We start from the raw sequence: 13,580 nt of genomic DNA on the forward strand, positions 1-13,580 counted from the left end.
AGCTACTTTATTTTTCCTCTTATCACAGTGAATTTGTGTCCATTTTTTTATTGGACTGCTAAACAGGATCTGCAATTTGCTGCATACACGGTGAAGCAGATAGAGCTAAACGAAGTTATTGCTGCAAAAACAAAAGGCTGTATAAGATATCGCCACAATTTCTGCTCCCGCTTACATTCAAGCAACCCCACTGTATGTGGAGTTGCACGAGAGCTAAAATAACCTGCCAAAAACACGCGGTTTGATTTCAATACGCGACATTAAAGCTCCCTTTGCCAAAACTAGCAGGGATATTCACTGACTTCTTTCTCCCACCAAAGACGATGTGTCATGTTTTGGCACACCCTTCCAAGATGGCTTTCTAAACAAAGTCTCCATCTGGCCATGCGAGGACCGCTTACAGCTCCTGCGGCAGTGTCTGCAAAATGGAAGAAGCCGCTGACTTTCCTTCCCCAGGTGGCTTCGTTTTCAGGCTTCGTCCAATTTGAAATAATGAAGGTAATTACCTTGTAAGCACCTTAGTGGAAAATATTGGTATAGTTAATTATGCAGAGGTGCAACGCTGACTCATTTCCCAGTGTTTAAAATACAAATATTAATGCTTTCTCCTTTGGGACGTCGAGAAGATTACTTAGTGCTGCAGTCCGACAGAATCTGTAAGTTCTGCAGCTGTCCCAGTCGCTTTAAGGCAAAAGTTTGCCACGCTGATTTTAATGTCCCTGGTTGGTGTTGTGCAGGATCCGGAGGCTTTTGAGGAGTTTGCAAGAATGGAGCCTTTGGCAGAGGCCCTTTAAACATTAAAAACTGAGATTTAATTTCAAAGGATGTTTTAAGACCAAAACGTGATTTTAGGATTCTCAACCTGAAGATGAGAAACTCACTCCGAATATCAGGAGAGATGTAAATCCTTGGAGACTGATACCCAAAGCACAGTGCTTGGGTATCTTAAGATATCCTGGCTAAACTGGGTGAAAACGCAGCTGCCTTTCCCTAAGGTTTGGGTGAAACCACGCAGCAAACTCCCGGCACGGACTGCACCTTGCGTTGTATCTAAAGCCTTGAAAACGCAAAGCCAGGTTTTTCCACGTGATTTCTGATTGACTTTCCAGTCGTGGAACAAGGAGCCCGCTATTTCTACGTGAGTCTGTCGGGAAAAAAAAAAAAAAAAAAAAAGCCTGATTGCTTTCGGCAGGAGGCTGGCAGAGCCCTCCGTGAGCAAACAAGCAAAAGCAGCCAAACGTGTTGTGTTTGCCTTGGTATTGGGTAACGTTTCGGAACAATCCGGTGCGCCCCAGCAAGGATTCACATGGGAGACAAACAGAAGGCTCGACTCCTTTCTCACACCTCTGCAAAAGGAGGCGAGAAGATTTACAAAAATGTTAATCCGGTTGAGGTTTCTCTCATAGGTACCGAAAGGAGTTTTTCTGGGGTTAAAAAATAAATAAATAAGGAGACGTCGGCACTTTGGGCACGGGCTTTGTTCTTCAGCAGCGTCACACCAGCCCACCTCTCCAGCCAGGAGCCACAGATACTGCAGGTGAAGGCGGCAGCAGCAGCACACGCAGGGCACCGGGCCCCGAAGCACCAGGTCAGAGGAGAGGCAGAAGTGTGTGGCCAGGCTTTTTACAGGGCTATGGCAATTAAGGAGGCTGGCGATTGGGAAATTAGCTCTGTGGCTTAGGCTTCTGCAGCAAGTGGAGCCAGTCCACGAGCCCTGCTGCAGCGAGCGGGGCCGTGCTGTCCAGAGGGGAGGCCACTCACTACATAAGAACTGTTTTTATCTAAATTCTGATCTTGAAAAATAATTCTTATGGCCTTGCCACGTTCAGTTCTCTGCCTGCTTCGTCACCTCGCAAGCCAAAGCCTTGCCTGTACACGAAGCAGCGAGCGAAGCCCTCACCCCCACCGCAGCCTCATCCCCCAGCCCACCTTGGGGGCAAGCAGCAACCAGGGCGGATTAACCACCACCCACACACATCCACCTGTGGAAATTAAGAAACCAGCTCCCCTGAAGGCAACCACCACCACCAGCCCTCCAAAAACCACCCAAGACGTATTTCAGCCAGAGGAGAAAGTACCAAGGGGAGCAGATGTGGGCATGGGGCAAACTCTGGTCCATCTCTCCCCCGTCGGGGTGTGTTATAACCCCTCCAGCCCCTGTAAATCACAACACTGCTTCCTCAGATGTCAGCATAGAATCTTTTAATACTTTACATAAAAAACTGCATACACAGTTCATAATTTTATGTAAACATCATATACATCTCAGTTTTTGCCATGTCAGTTTATTAAAAACAAACAAAGAAAAAAAACAGTCTCAGTACCACTGTTGGGGGAAGAAGGGAAAAAAGTAAACAAACATAAATGGATAAGTTTGTTCTCTGAACCAGAGAAACGCAAGATTATTTTCACCCGGGTCTGCTACCCTGTGAAAATAAGTTTTAAATAAACCTAAATTCATTAAACTGCCCTTTAGTATTAAAGTCTGATGTACTCAATGCGTAAGGAACAGTGTTTTCACCCATTTTTTTTTTTCAAGGCAAAAAGATACAGTGGTTTTATTTACGCTTGTGTTGAAGTCACAATTTTAAAAACAAGGCCCAGATGAGGTTGCTGAGTGTTTCCAATGCTACAGTGTTGTATGCAGATGACAAGTGCATTGAGTGTTTAATTCAAAAAAAAAAAAATTCCAAGTTGTGCAAAGTAACTTCTTTTGAAAATAAACTTAAATAAATCCCAATCAACGTATTTGCAGAGGACAACATTAAATGAAGGAGCAGGCACCAAGATCATAATATGGCAATATCACTCTCTCCCCTTGCTCATCCTGCCTTGTCCATCAAGAGCAGGATGTCCAGCAAGGAGGACAGAGCGGTCCAGCTTCACTTTCCAGCCCACAGCTGGAGACAGTTGGAGGCTCGTGCTGCCAGCAGGCACCAGCTCGCCTCGGGCAAGTTCCTTTGCACAACACAAGTCCCAGCTGGGCACCCCCTCCCCACCTCACTTTAAATAAGCACCCCCTGCACTACCCCAGTTTTGCACAAGACAGAAAAAAAATGTAAGATATATACAGGCTTCGCTCGGGATGACCCTCCCCGGTCCTCGGGGCACTAACTTCCACAGCAGGTCAGAACACCCGCCGGAGAGGCGAGGACGCTGCAGGCAGCCCGAGAGATGCAGCCCTTCCCCAGCCCGCCTCGGGGGAGGCACATGCACGCAGGAGGCACCAGTCCCTTGGAGCATCTCAGCTCCACCGCTCTCCTCTTGCGAAACAGAGGAGGCTGTCTGGAAGCCGGGAGCAGCAGGTGGTGGGCAAAGGGGAAGAGCCGGGCGCAGTGCTTGCTCAGTCCAGTCCCAGCAGCTGTTTGTCATTGAGAGTCAGCGATTAACTGGCAGGGGCCAGCGAACGAGAAGGCTTCTCTCCAACCGATTCCCAAGACTCTGGGCATGCAACCCCCCCCTCCCTCTGTCCCCACGGCTGAGCCAGCACAACCCTTTTTGGCCAAGGCTAAGGGAGCGTGCCCCCTCCCTTAACCCCCACCCCAATTCATCGCCAGCCCCCAGCAGAGGGAACAGGCAGATGCTGTGTGCGTGCGTAACCCAGCTCCTCTCCACCCACCAACAGGTGACCCAGGCGCTATGCCCAGCGCCGTGCTCCAGCCGCTCCCTATAGCACTTTGCAGCAGTTGATGCAGCCGTTCTGGGTGCCGTAGCGCTTCTGCAAGGCTGCCCGGGTGGCGGTCTCAAAGACCTCCCGGACGCCCTCCTTGGTCTTGGCCGAGCACTCCAGGTAGTCGTAGGCCTGGATGCGAATGGCCATGGCGCGGCCATCCTCGGTGCGCACCGGCTCCTGCTTCATGCGGGCCAGCTCGTTGCGCACGTGCTCGTCGTTGCGCAGGTCTTTCTTGTTGGCCACCAGGATGATGGGGACGTTGGGGCAGAAGTGCTTGACCTCGGGCACCCACTTCTCTGGGATGTTCTCCAGCGAGTCCGGGCTGTCCACGGAGAAGCACATGAGGATCACATCGGTGTCCGGGTAGGAGAGGGGGCGCAGGCGGTCATAGTCCTCCTGGCCAGCCGTGTCCCACAGGGCCAGCTCCACCTGCTTGCCGTCCACCTCGATGTCGGCCACGTAGTTCTCGAAGACGGTGGGCACGTAGACCTCAGGGAACTCATCCTTGCTGAAGACGATGAGCAGGCAGGTCTTGCCGCAGGCGCCGTCCCCCACCACCACCAGCTTCTTGCGGATGGCGGCCATGGCCAAGCTCGCCAAGCTGGCCTTGCCCTGCAGCAGGACGATGGCAGCGCCCTCCTGCCCGCGGCCGCCTCCCGCTTCCTCTCGCTTCTCACAGGACACCGTGGCGAGCCGGGCCCGCGCGGGCAGGCAGGCAGGCCCTCCTCAACTCCCCGCCTCTGGGGCACTCTCGGACACTCGGTCCCACCCGGCTGGGCTCAATTCCCGGCGGGGGAAACGCCACCGAGGCCGCCTGCGTACGGCCGGCGGAAGCAACTCCGACCCTCGCCGCTGCTCGCCGCCAACTGCCGCAAGCCGCGGCCCGGCGCCGCTATTTAAAGGCGCTCGCGACTTTCTTAATATAGCCAGCCAATGGGGAGGCAGAGAGTGAGGTCATCCCTGTCGGAGAGCGACGCGATTGGTTGGGCTTGTGAGGGCGGGAGGCGGGGTTGGGAGGTGGGTTTGGGGGGAGCGGGGCTGAGGGGCGGTGGCGGGCTCGGGGCTGAGGGGACCGGGGCGGCCGTGAGGGGAGATCTGGGGACGGAGGGCATGGAGCCGGCCCGAGGGTGGTCCCTTGAGGGAAAATCCCCCGGGGGAAGCCGCCGTGCCCCCGGTACCGGCTGTAAAACCCGGGGAAAGCCGACCGGAGGCTGTTTGGGGTAAAATACTTGGGGCTTGGTTGGATACCCGGCCGCTTCCCGTCCTGAAAGGAAAAAGCTGGTCACGTTCGCGTCCCTCTCCGGCCTTTGGGCAAAAGGGAGCTGAGGGGTTATAAACCGGGAGAAGCAGCAGGCTTGAACCGAAATGCCCTTTTGGTCTCCGCTGACAGATATCGGAAGTCCTAGTAATTAAAAAACGAATGTGGAAAATAAGAGTATAAATGACTGGCCTTCAGGCTGCTTGGAGGCTGGGGCTGCGTGCCTCGGCACTGACAGACAGCTCACATTAATGTAGCCCTGCCTTGTAAAATCTCACTGAAATTCCTGGTACAGGCTCACTCTGTCCCTGTTAAAGCTATTGCTGTTTGCTGGGTGCTGTCTGAAGCTCGTTTCCCTGCAAGTGTTTCCACCCAGGCGATTTTCACCCCCAGACCTGGCCTTCCCTTGCTAGCCAGTGCTGCCATTAGTGAATAGAACAAAACCCAGACAATACGATTGTTATTAAAAGTTGCATTTAAAAACACCCACTTAAAGACCAAATACACCATTGAGCATATCACATTCCTTGACAGGTGACTTCCAGTAGAGTTACGGAAGTGTGTGTTAATAGGGCATATGGTTCGCTTACGATACACTTAATCCTAGGCATTGAAATGTAATTCATCTTCTGTGAGGTTTTTTTTTTTGTAATTCCTATTTCTCTCTTTCAAAAGAACACGTCTGTCTGTTGGGTGATGGATGGGTTTGTACCTTGATCTTAAGTTTGTACAGCATCTTTCACATGAAGTCAACATAATAAATTCAAACTGATGTTTGAACAAAAACCAACCTATGAGAGTGTAGTCACAGTCATCAATGTTCTCCAGTACCTTTGAACTTCTAACATGCTAAATTTTGGATTGGCATTGTCCCTTTACCATTATTGTCATTGCTCACAATTTTAAATTCTTCATGAACCCCAAAGAAGTCACTGATGTAGAAGTCTTCTTTCCACGCTGTCATGTCCTTTCCGTGATGGAGCATTAGCAGCTCGTAGCTATTTTCCCTATAAATATCCCAAGCATGTAGAACCACTTTGACAGGCAAGTGGGGTCAATTTGCAGCACAATGCAAGTCTTAATACCTTTCCTGTTTTTAAGTTCCTTGAAGCTCTCCCTCAGCACTAAATGGATGATGTTTTTTTCGTCGGAGTTCAGTGCCACCTTGCGGCAGCCCTGCTGCCTTGGGTGCCCTGTTCCTTAGGCTCGGAAGCTGGAAGCCCCACACCTCTGAGACAGCAGGAAAAGCTGCAAGCAAGTGCTTTACAGCTCGTGATAGGTGCTGCTTAAATATATGTTTGAATTCATTTTTATATGACTTTTGGTTTGCACGAAGAATCATGCCCGAGTGTTTGATTTTGTCTTTTCATCAGCAAAACGCTTCATTAAATAGAAGAAAGAGCCACCCGAATGAGCAATTATGTTGATTGTCTCCTCCGTGCTGCGCCATGAAAGGCAGGGAAACACGCAGCTTAGTCATTTCACAGCACACCGCTCTGCTGTTCACCCGGAGTACTGCTAGCAATTACCTGTGTGCCTCAGCGCGCAGAAAGCAAACTTGAGCAGCCCACACTCATACCCTTTAACTCTTGTAGCCTTCAAGACAGGGGGGTCTTGTCCAAACCATCTGCTCACCCCAGCTTCCAAACTATGCTTAGGAAGGGCTCTGAAAAGGTCCAGCTAACCCATGTCACACCGATAGCAGGGACTCTTACAATAGAACAGAGCAGATACAGTTCCAATACCCAGTTAACCTCCCAGCCCCTGGTGGCCTGAGCTATGAATGCCTCACTCACTAGCAAAATCTTGCTTCTGTAGTCTTCAGCGCAGTTATACTGAATGTTTGATCTCCCAATTTTCAAGAAGGACTCCAGCAAAGTCTGTGTAATTCCAGGATGTGGGGTTTCAAATGCCCGCAGGCCCAGTTCTGCGACTCACATAGACTGAGACTGCTCTCATGTCACTGGCCTAGGCTATGCTCCGGCAAGGGCCTCAAGGTGTTGTGGTTATCACACATTTAAACTTAAATGCCTTTTATACCTTTGTACTTTATTACCTGTGACACGATGATGGCCTGGGTTTCATACTAAATGTAAATATGCAACATGCCACTTTTCTCTTGTAGTTTATTCAGCCCATAAATATCAGAAAGCTTCATCATCAATTCCCCTGATATGATTTTGCACTGAAGTAGAAGGAAGCACTATACGGTATGTGCACTGAGCTGTCTAAGTGGGAGTGAGGAAGCCTTAATTTATATTTTTTTCAGATATATGTTTCTGTTCTCTGGAGCATCCTCTTTTCAGCCCGTACATGAAAGTGTGAAATGAGCCAGTTTCAAGAACAGCAGCAATCAGGAGTTGTACGTAGGAATCCCTTCTTCCTCCTGCTTAGATCACGGAAAATAGGAATCTGACCAGCGTTACAGTGCTGCGAGTGCAGGAGAAGGAGGAACTGCAGCAGTCCTGTAACTGAGTACAGTGGATAATAACCTGTGGAAGTACCTAGACTTCCTTCTTGAGGTGGTGACTGAGAGCAGAGATGAAAAACCTGAGAAGAAGAAAAAATGAAAACAGGCTCTGGGATAAGGTGGTTTGTTTCTCTCATTAGGGAATTTTGAACAGGACCAATTCTGCATTCAAGCATGGCTGTGGCACCAAGGAGCGCAACCAGCTCACGTTTTTTTTTAACTCTGTGTTGTAGCTTTTGTATTTCCTTATCAAATTTCCATCATATGTGGAACTCTACTTCTTTCAGCAAGCTGAAACTTCACTTCCAATAACCCGTAAATGTGCAGTCTCTAAGCAGAGAACTTATTGGTTCTGCTGTACCACATACATTGGTATGATTGATGAAAAAAGTATGAAGAGGAGAAAGAAGACACCACTTCTTTGCTTTCATTGCTTGTGCTGGTGGTTTTGAGATTAAAACCCAGCCTTTTGGGATTTTTTACTTGATTTAATCCAATTGGTATTTTTTTGTTTTTGAGAAGACAATTTCAGTCAATTACTGGAGATTGTTTGCAGATTATGTGCCTCCTCCCTGTTCTCTTTGCTAAACAGATTTTCTAAAGGGCATGTCTGTAACTCGGATAATTTTGTGTTCAAGCATAAATCTGCACCAAAAGCGTGAAAGCTCAGTGGGGAAGGTAATCTTTCTCCTTTTTGTCAATAAGTAGGCAAGTAAGTACATTGCCTGCTGTGGCATAACATGCTGCGGGAGCCGTATGTGCCAGTAGTGGCATACCGAGTCCTACTCGCTGACTTGCACCGTAACGCTAGCGACAAGCATCCTGCCGTCCTCATGCAGAGCTTCTCAGGGAAACAAGAAGCTTCTAAAGGAAGCAAGAACTTGCTAAATATGAGCAGTTTACAGTGTTAAAAAGCTCTGAGAAGATACTGGCAAACAGGTAGAAATGGTAAGTGTCCATCTCTAAGCTGTTAAGAGTTTCTGACATATGTAGACCACTTGTTGCAAGTCACAGCAGGTTCACTGCTTTCCAGTGTCCCTGACGAAAAGGGACTCAACTCTCAGATCTTCAACTCTTCAACTCCCAGACCCCTCGGTGATCAGTGTGCTCAGCCAAGAAGCCAGATCGATCTACCTAGAAACTGGAATGCCAAGGCACAAAAAGAGAAGGTGGGAAAGGCCTGCATATTTTCATTTAGGTTAGGTACAGCACAAGTAAAAGAATATAATCCCAAACAAGAAATGCCTTTATGATCCTAAAGTGCTGTACAGGACCCAATGGCATTGTTCTTCTAGGACATAAGTGGAGCAAGTCAGAATCCAATGATTTCAACTTTATTCAGGCTTATATGTCAATGGGACACAAGAAATACAGTCTACCAGAGTAAAATTAGACCACCATAGAAAACTAATTTCCTTCAGGTCTCCAGCTCTCTCCAATCAAAGAAAACGAGTTCCTAAAAACCCTCAGCTGAAGAACTCTTCAGTAGCTGCGTGAAATAAATGGGCTGACCACATAACTGTACATCAGCAGTTAAGTGTCTGCATCACCAGCAATGCCTTTGCAAACAGTTCTCTCTGCAGAGAGACCAAAGTAATCCACCTCTGGTTACCTTTGTTCTCAGTTTTCGATGGATGCAAACACCTTGCAGGCTTTGTCTACCAGGGAAACTGAGACAGAGGAAGGAGAAATGACTTGCCCAACGCCAACAAGATATCAGGGAGGTCAGTTTCCACCTCTGGAATCCAAGATAGTTAGTATCCATTACACTGGACAGTTCCTTCTCTTTAGACTGTCACGGATTTTATTTCAGTACTTGGAGGATGATCAAACACTGGAAATGGCTGCCCAGAGAGCTAGTGGAGTCTCCTTCCTCAGAGAGATTCAAAATCTGACTGGACACAGTCCTGAGCAGCCTGCTCTAGTTGACCCTGCTGGAGCAAGGGAATGGACCAGATGATCTCCAGAGATGCCTTCCTACCTCATCCATTCTTTGACTCTGTAATTCATTTCTGTGAGATGCCTTAGCAGATCTGAAAATGGGTGTCTTGAGGGTCTGGCTGACAGCTCTACTGCTCTTTTCCTCTCTAGTTCTGTCACCCACCCACTCTCACCCCCCAGAAAAGGAGTTTGGCACACTCAGTACTGAAATGCTCACTCAGGATGAGCCTTTTGCAATAAGAATGAGGAAATTTCTGAAGCAAACATGCTGTGATCTGTCAATGAATTGTGTAACTTCCACTTTGTTGCAAGCTGACTCTTTAAAAAGCAATGATGTCATGAGGTTCTCTTTGTAGATTGGCTGGCTATATTAAGAAACATCAACCTATCCCTTTAAATACAGTGTTCATCGTGACAGTCCTTGAAGAGTGGTGGTAAGTTCTCTCTAGATGGAAACAGTGACCTAAGGAAGCTGAGGCAGCAGCGATATTAGAAGCCGATCTCATACTGAACATCAAGAAAGAGAAGAAGACTGATGCTGGAAATTACTATCCTGTAAGTCCAACACTTCTATCTCATATAAAATGACCATGAATATATGAAGAGAGAGAACACTTCCTTAACTCCCACATGAGAACAGATCTATAAGCAAAAGCAGCATGGATTTATCCAGCATAGCTATTACCACTGGTAGAATTCTACTAGCAGACAGTGGTGGGAAAAACGTAGGCAATCTGGATGGTTGTCCAGTACAGTGGCTTATGCTCCATCTCACAAAATTAAGGCATTCGGTGTGGAAAATGAAATCTGTTATGGACTGAACACTGGCGATAAATAACATCGAAGATGGTAAAACAGAAATGTAGGACACTGAAGGAATCTTGGTTACACCCAGATTTGGTTTATACCTTCATTTTTTGATGTATAATAATGTCGAAAGCAAAATACTCACAATTTCAGAAGATTCTAATATCAGAGAAATGAAAAGAGAACAAATAAAAAAAATAAAAACAGGGAACAAGGGTAAGACAGGAATATGGAGAGAAAAAAGGAGATAAGGGAAAAGAATCCCAAACTAACGTAGTTTCTTCTCTTCTTCTACATTTCACAAAAGCTTTAAAAAGGGAAAAAAAAATAAAAAACAGCACAGGAATAATCCATTTTTTACTTCATCTTGATTTTCAAGGAATGGCTGCTGTTAGGAGAAAGCTTACTGTAGTCGGAGATGACCGCTGTGGTAAGACGTGCCTCCTCTTTGCTCTGCGTCATGAACAGCTTCCCAGCTGCTACGAGCCAACTCTCTTCGACACTTATGCCACTGACATAGAGGTAGATGGGCACGAAATGAAACTATTTCTGTTTGATGTGTCAGGGAAGGATGAAGTCAGTTATCAAAATCTCCGCTCAGTGTTCTATGAGGACACCAACGTTATTTTAATATGCTTCTCGGTGGATAGGCCTGACTCACAGCAAAACATCCTTGATTTTTGGGTTCCAGAAATCAAACTGTTCTGCCCCACGGTTCCCATTATTCTGGTGGCTACCATGATAGAACTAAGGGATGATGAAGGTATCCAGAAGAAACTAGCTACTTCAGGCAATGAGCCGATTAACACTACAGAAGGAAAAGCTTTAGCAGCCAGGATTGGGGCATATGCTTACCTGGAGTGTTCTGCCAAGACAAAAGAAGGTGTCGATACAGCCCTGGAGATTATTAGCCAATGTGCATTAAATGAGAAAAGGAAGAGAAAGAAGCGCTGTAGGTCCTGCCAAGTTTTGTAAGAGGAGCGAACATTATTTTGTTGTTAGATTTCATGATGTGGAAGGGTAAGTAGATGTCTTTGTTGCTGTTGTGTGGGTGCTGTAAGGGCTGCTTTTACGCTACAGGAAGAAAAAAAAATCACTTATGTCATTGATAGAAAGTCTGCAAAGTCTTGCACTTGAAAAGTTGGATTTGTTTCTTCTCCCCTTCCAAAATAGGCTGAAGAGCACGATTCCAGGTTTGAGCTGAGCACCAGCCCCGAGAAATAGAAATGACCAAGCTACAGTTCTCCACAGAGTTGTTTTGGTCAAGGGAGACAGACACAGACTAAGACAGGAACCTAAACCAGCAACGCTGAGACAATCACGAGAACATGGAGTTCAGTGGATCTAATCCCAGCTTCCTGGCAGCAAGGCTTAGTGGCAAGCAGCTGCGCTGGCAAGGTTTACCAGTGTTCACTCCCTTCCATACACTTCCTTGAAGGATGTCCTTAGGGAAGGGAGTCACCGCACAGACACACACACGCACAGACACACACACACGTATCCAGTAGTCTGCCCTGCTAATAGCAGCGGGTTTCTTACTGGCAGAACAGGTCTGACTTTCTCTAGGATTCATTCGTAGAGCTGACCTGGGCTTGGTTCCATAAATGCATTAGGGATGCAACGTATATATAGTATAGGGTGCGATGAAGGAAGTGCTCTTTACCTCTTCTTCAGGCATGGGTAAATAAATTGGGATAAAAAAACCTGGCTCTGGATTAGGATCCGCTTCTTGATAGAATTCTTACCTTAAAATGAGAGAGGCAAAAAGACCAGATTTCAGTTTCTAAACTTCTTTCTCTCTATGGCTTGAATGTATCTTAAATCTTCCTGTTTTTTCCTAGCACTTACAGGCAGAATTCACGAAGCAAAGGGAATGCCAACATCCACACTCCGCTTCGCAAGTCATCAACAATCTGGAAAGAGACTAAGACGTGCTGTCAACCTAAGCAGAGGCTCTCAGAGAGGCACAGAGATGGAGCGAAATAGAAAGACTTTGGGTGCATCTCCACACTCTTCCCTTCTCCAAAGCACTGATTGCTGCCAGCCCAAGGATCTAACTGAATTATGGGCTCACATTAAAGATAGAAGTCTGGGAGATGGTTAGTAATGCAGGATTTGAAGACGCATGCTATAACACAGTACATGGACAGAAAAAAGTTCGAAGGTAAACTCCGGATCCTGAAGTAAAGGGGCAGGACTAACTGAGCATAACTGCCATGACCTAGGAAGACATGAAGAGTAACACTTTCTTTTACTGACTTACCTAGTGGTGGTTTCATCACGCTAGCAGCTTGTCTACAGTTTTCCAAGGGGAAACAAAACAAGAGTAAACACAAATTTTGAGGCTGATCATGCCACCTGTCGCTGTACGCTTAGCAAACTAGCTTTCCCAGGTGAGAGACCTAGTGAAATACACACTTAATATTTTTTCCTTACCCATTCTTCCCACAAAGATTTGTGTATTGATGGTATCATGGGTATAGTGTGGGGTTGGCCGAGTATTATTGGATGGGTTGCTGCTACTTTTTAGCAGTAGGTTCAAAGTTCACAATCCCAGTGTGGCATAATTATAAATGTTTCAAGGATGATACTTTACATTTCCAAAAGTACCTTTATTCTACGAATCTCAGAGCACTTTTCAGCATGAATTACCAACCCATCTCTTGGTGATAAGTAAGTGATATTTTCGAAACTGAGAAACTTAAACTGCTGCCTGAAGTAACTGTGAACCATCTACTTCATGGAGTTCTGTTTTTCCTTTACTCTTTTTCCTTGCCCTTTCTCATTTTCCTCCAGAGAAAATTTTCACCTCAACTTCTTCCCCTCTCTGTCTGTAGCAATCCCCTCTATGCAACCTGATACTGTACCCAAATTTTAAACCTGTTCTCCCCTTCCTCCTTGGATGCGTGCGCTGTGCATAAGTGCTCTCCAGATTCAGGTAATAACACACATTAGTGCATTTCAAAGAGCTGTATTTATGTAGAGAGGTTTGAATTGTTATTTCCATTTTATATGTGCATGTGTGGGTGGGCAGGATTAGACTGCAGATAGGTTAAAGAACACAGGTGTCTCAGGTGCCTCTGATGTGGGGTATCGAACTGGAGAGATACCGTTCTGCAAAGATGCTAAGCACTGACTGCTCCCACTACTGGGAAAGCACAGACCACTTTGGTGAATCTGAGCTTACACTGCCTGTTGCTGAGTAGGATACCGGTCAGTATGTTGGCTGGCATCTGGTGTCAGTCTAACCGAACAAGTATTTTTCTCCAGAAGGGTGTTCTGTTCAAGATAAAGGTAGCTGGTTTCACTCCTAGTATTCACTGTGTGTATCTCTGAATTAAACTGCAGTTACAGCGGGCTGAGTATCTATTTCTAAACATTAACCTTTTTACTGTTTTACGTGAAATAAAAAGTTGGTAATCTTTTTGCAC

General features: G+C 46.7%; 2 protein-coding genes across 2 annotated transcripts; one reads left to right on the plus strand and one right to left on the minus strand.

Annotated features, from left to right (window-relative positions):
- Positions 1 to 2,187: 2,187 nt before the first annotated feature.
- Positions 2,188 to 4,561, minus strand: RHOB (ras homolog family member B). The gene has a single exon (XM_040553753.1). It carries the CDS (start codon positions 4,256 to 4,258, stop codon positions 3,668 to 3,670), a length of 591 nt encoding a protein of 196 aa, XP_040409687.1. The 5' UTR covers positions 4,259 to 4,561; the 3' UTR covers positions 2,188 to 3,667.
- A 5,183-nt stretch (positions 4,562 to 9,744) lies between these two features.
- On the plus strand, positions 9,745 to 13,580 carry LOC121068524 (ras-like GTP-binding protein rhoA). Its single transcript, XM_040553752.1, has 3 exons — positions 9,745 to 9,897; positions 10,529 to 11,169; positions 11,991 to 13,580. The coding sequence occupies exon 2, from the start codon at positions 10,531 to 10,533 to the stop codon at positions 11,122 to 11,124; it is 594 nt and encodes a 197-aa protein (XP_040409686.1). The 5' UTR covers positions 9,745 to 9,897; positions 10,529 to 10,530; the 3' UTR covers positions 11,125 to 11,169; positions 11,991 to 13,580.

This window comes from Cygnus olor, chromosome 3 (assembly GCF_009769625.2).
Source record: "Cygnus olor isolate bCygOlo1 chromosome 3, bCygOlo1.pri.v2, whole genome shotgun sequence".
NCBI lineage: Eukaryota > Metazoa > Chordata > Aves > Anseriformes > Anatidae > Cygnus > Cygnus olor.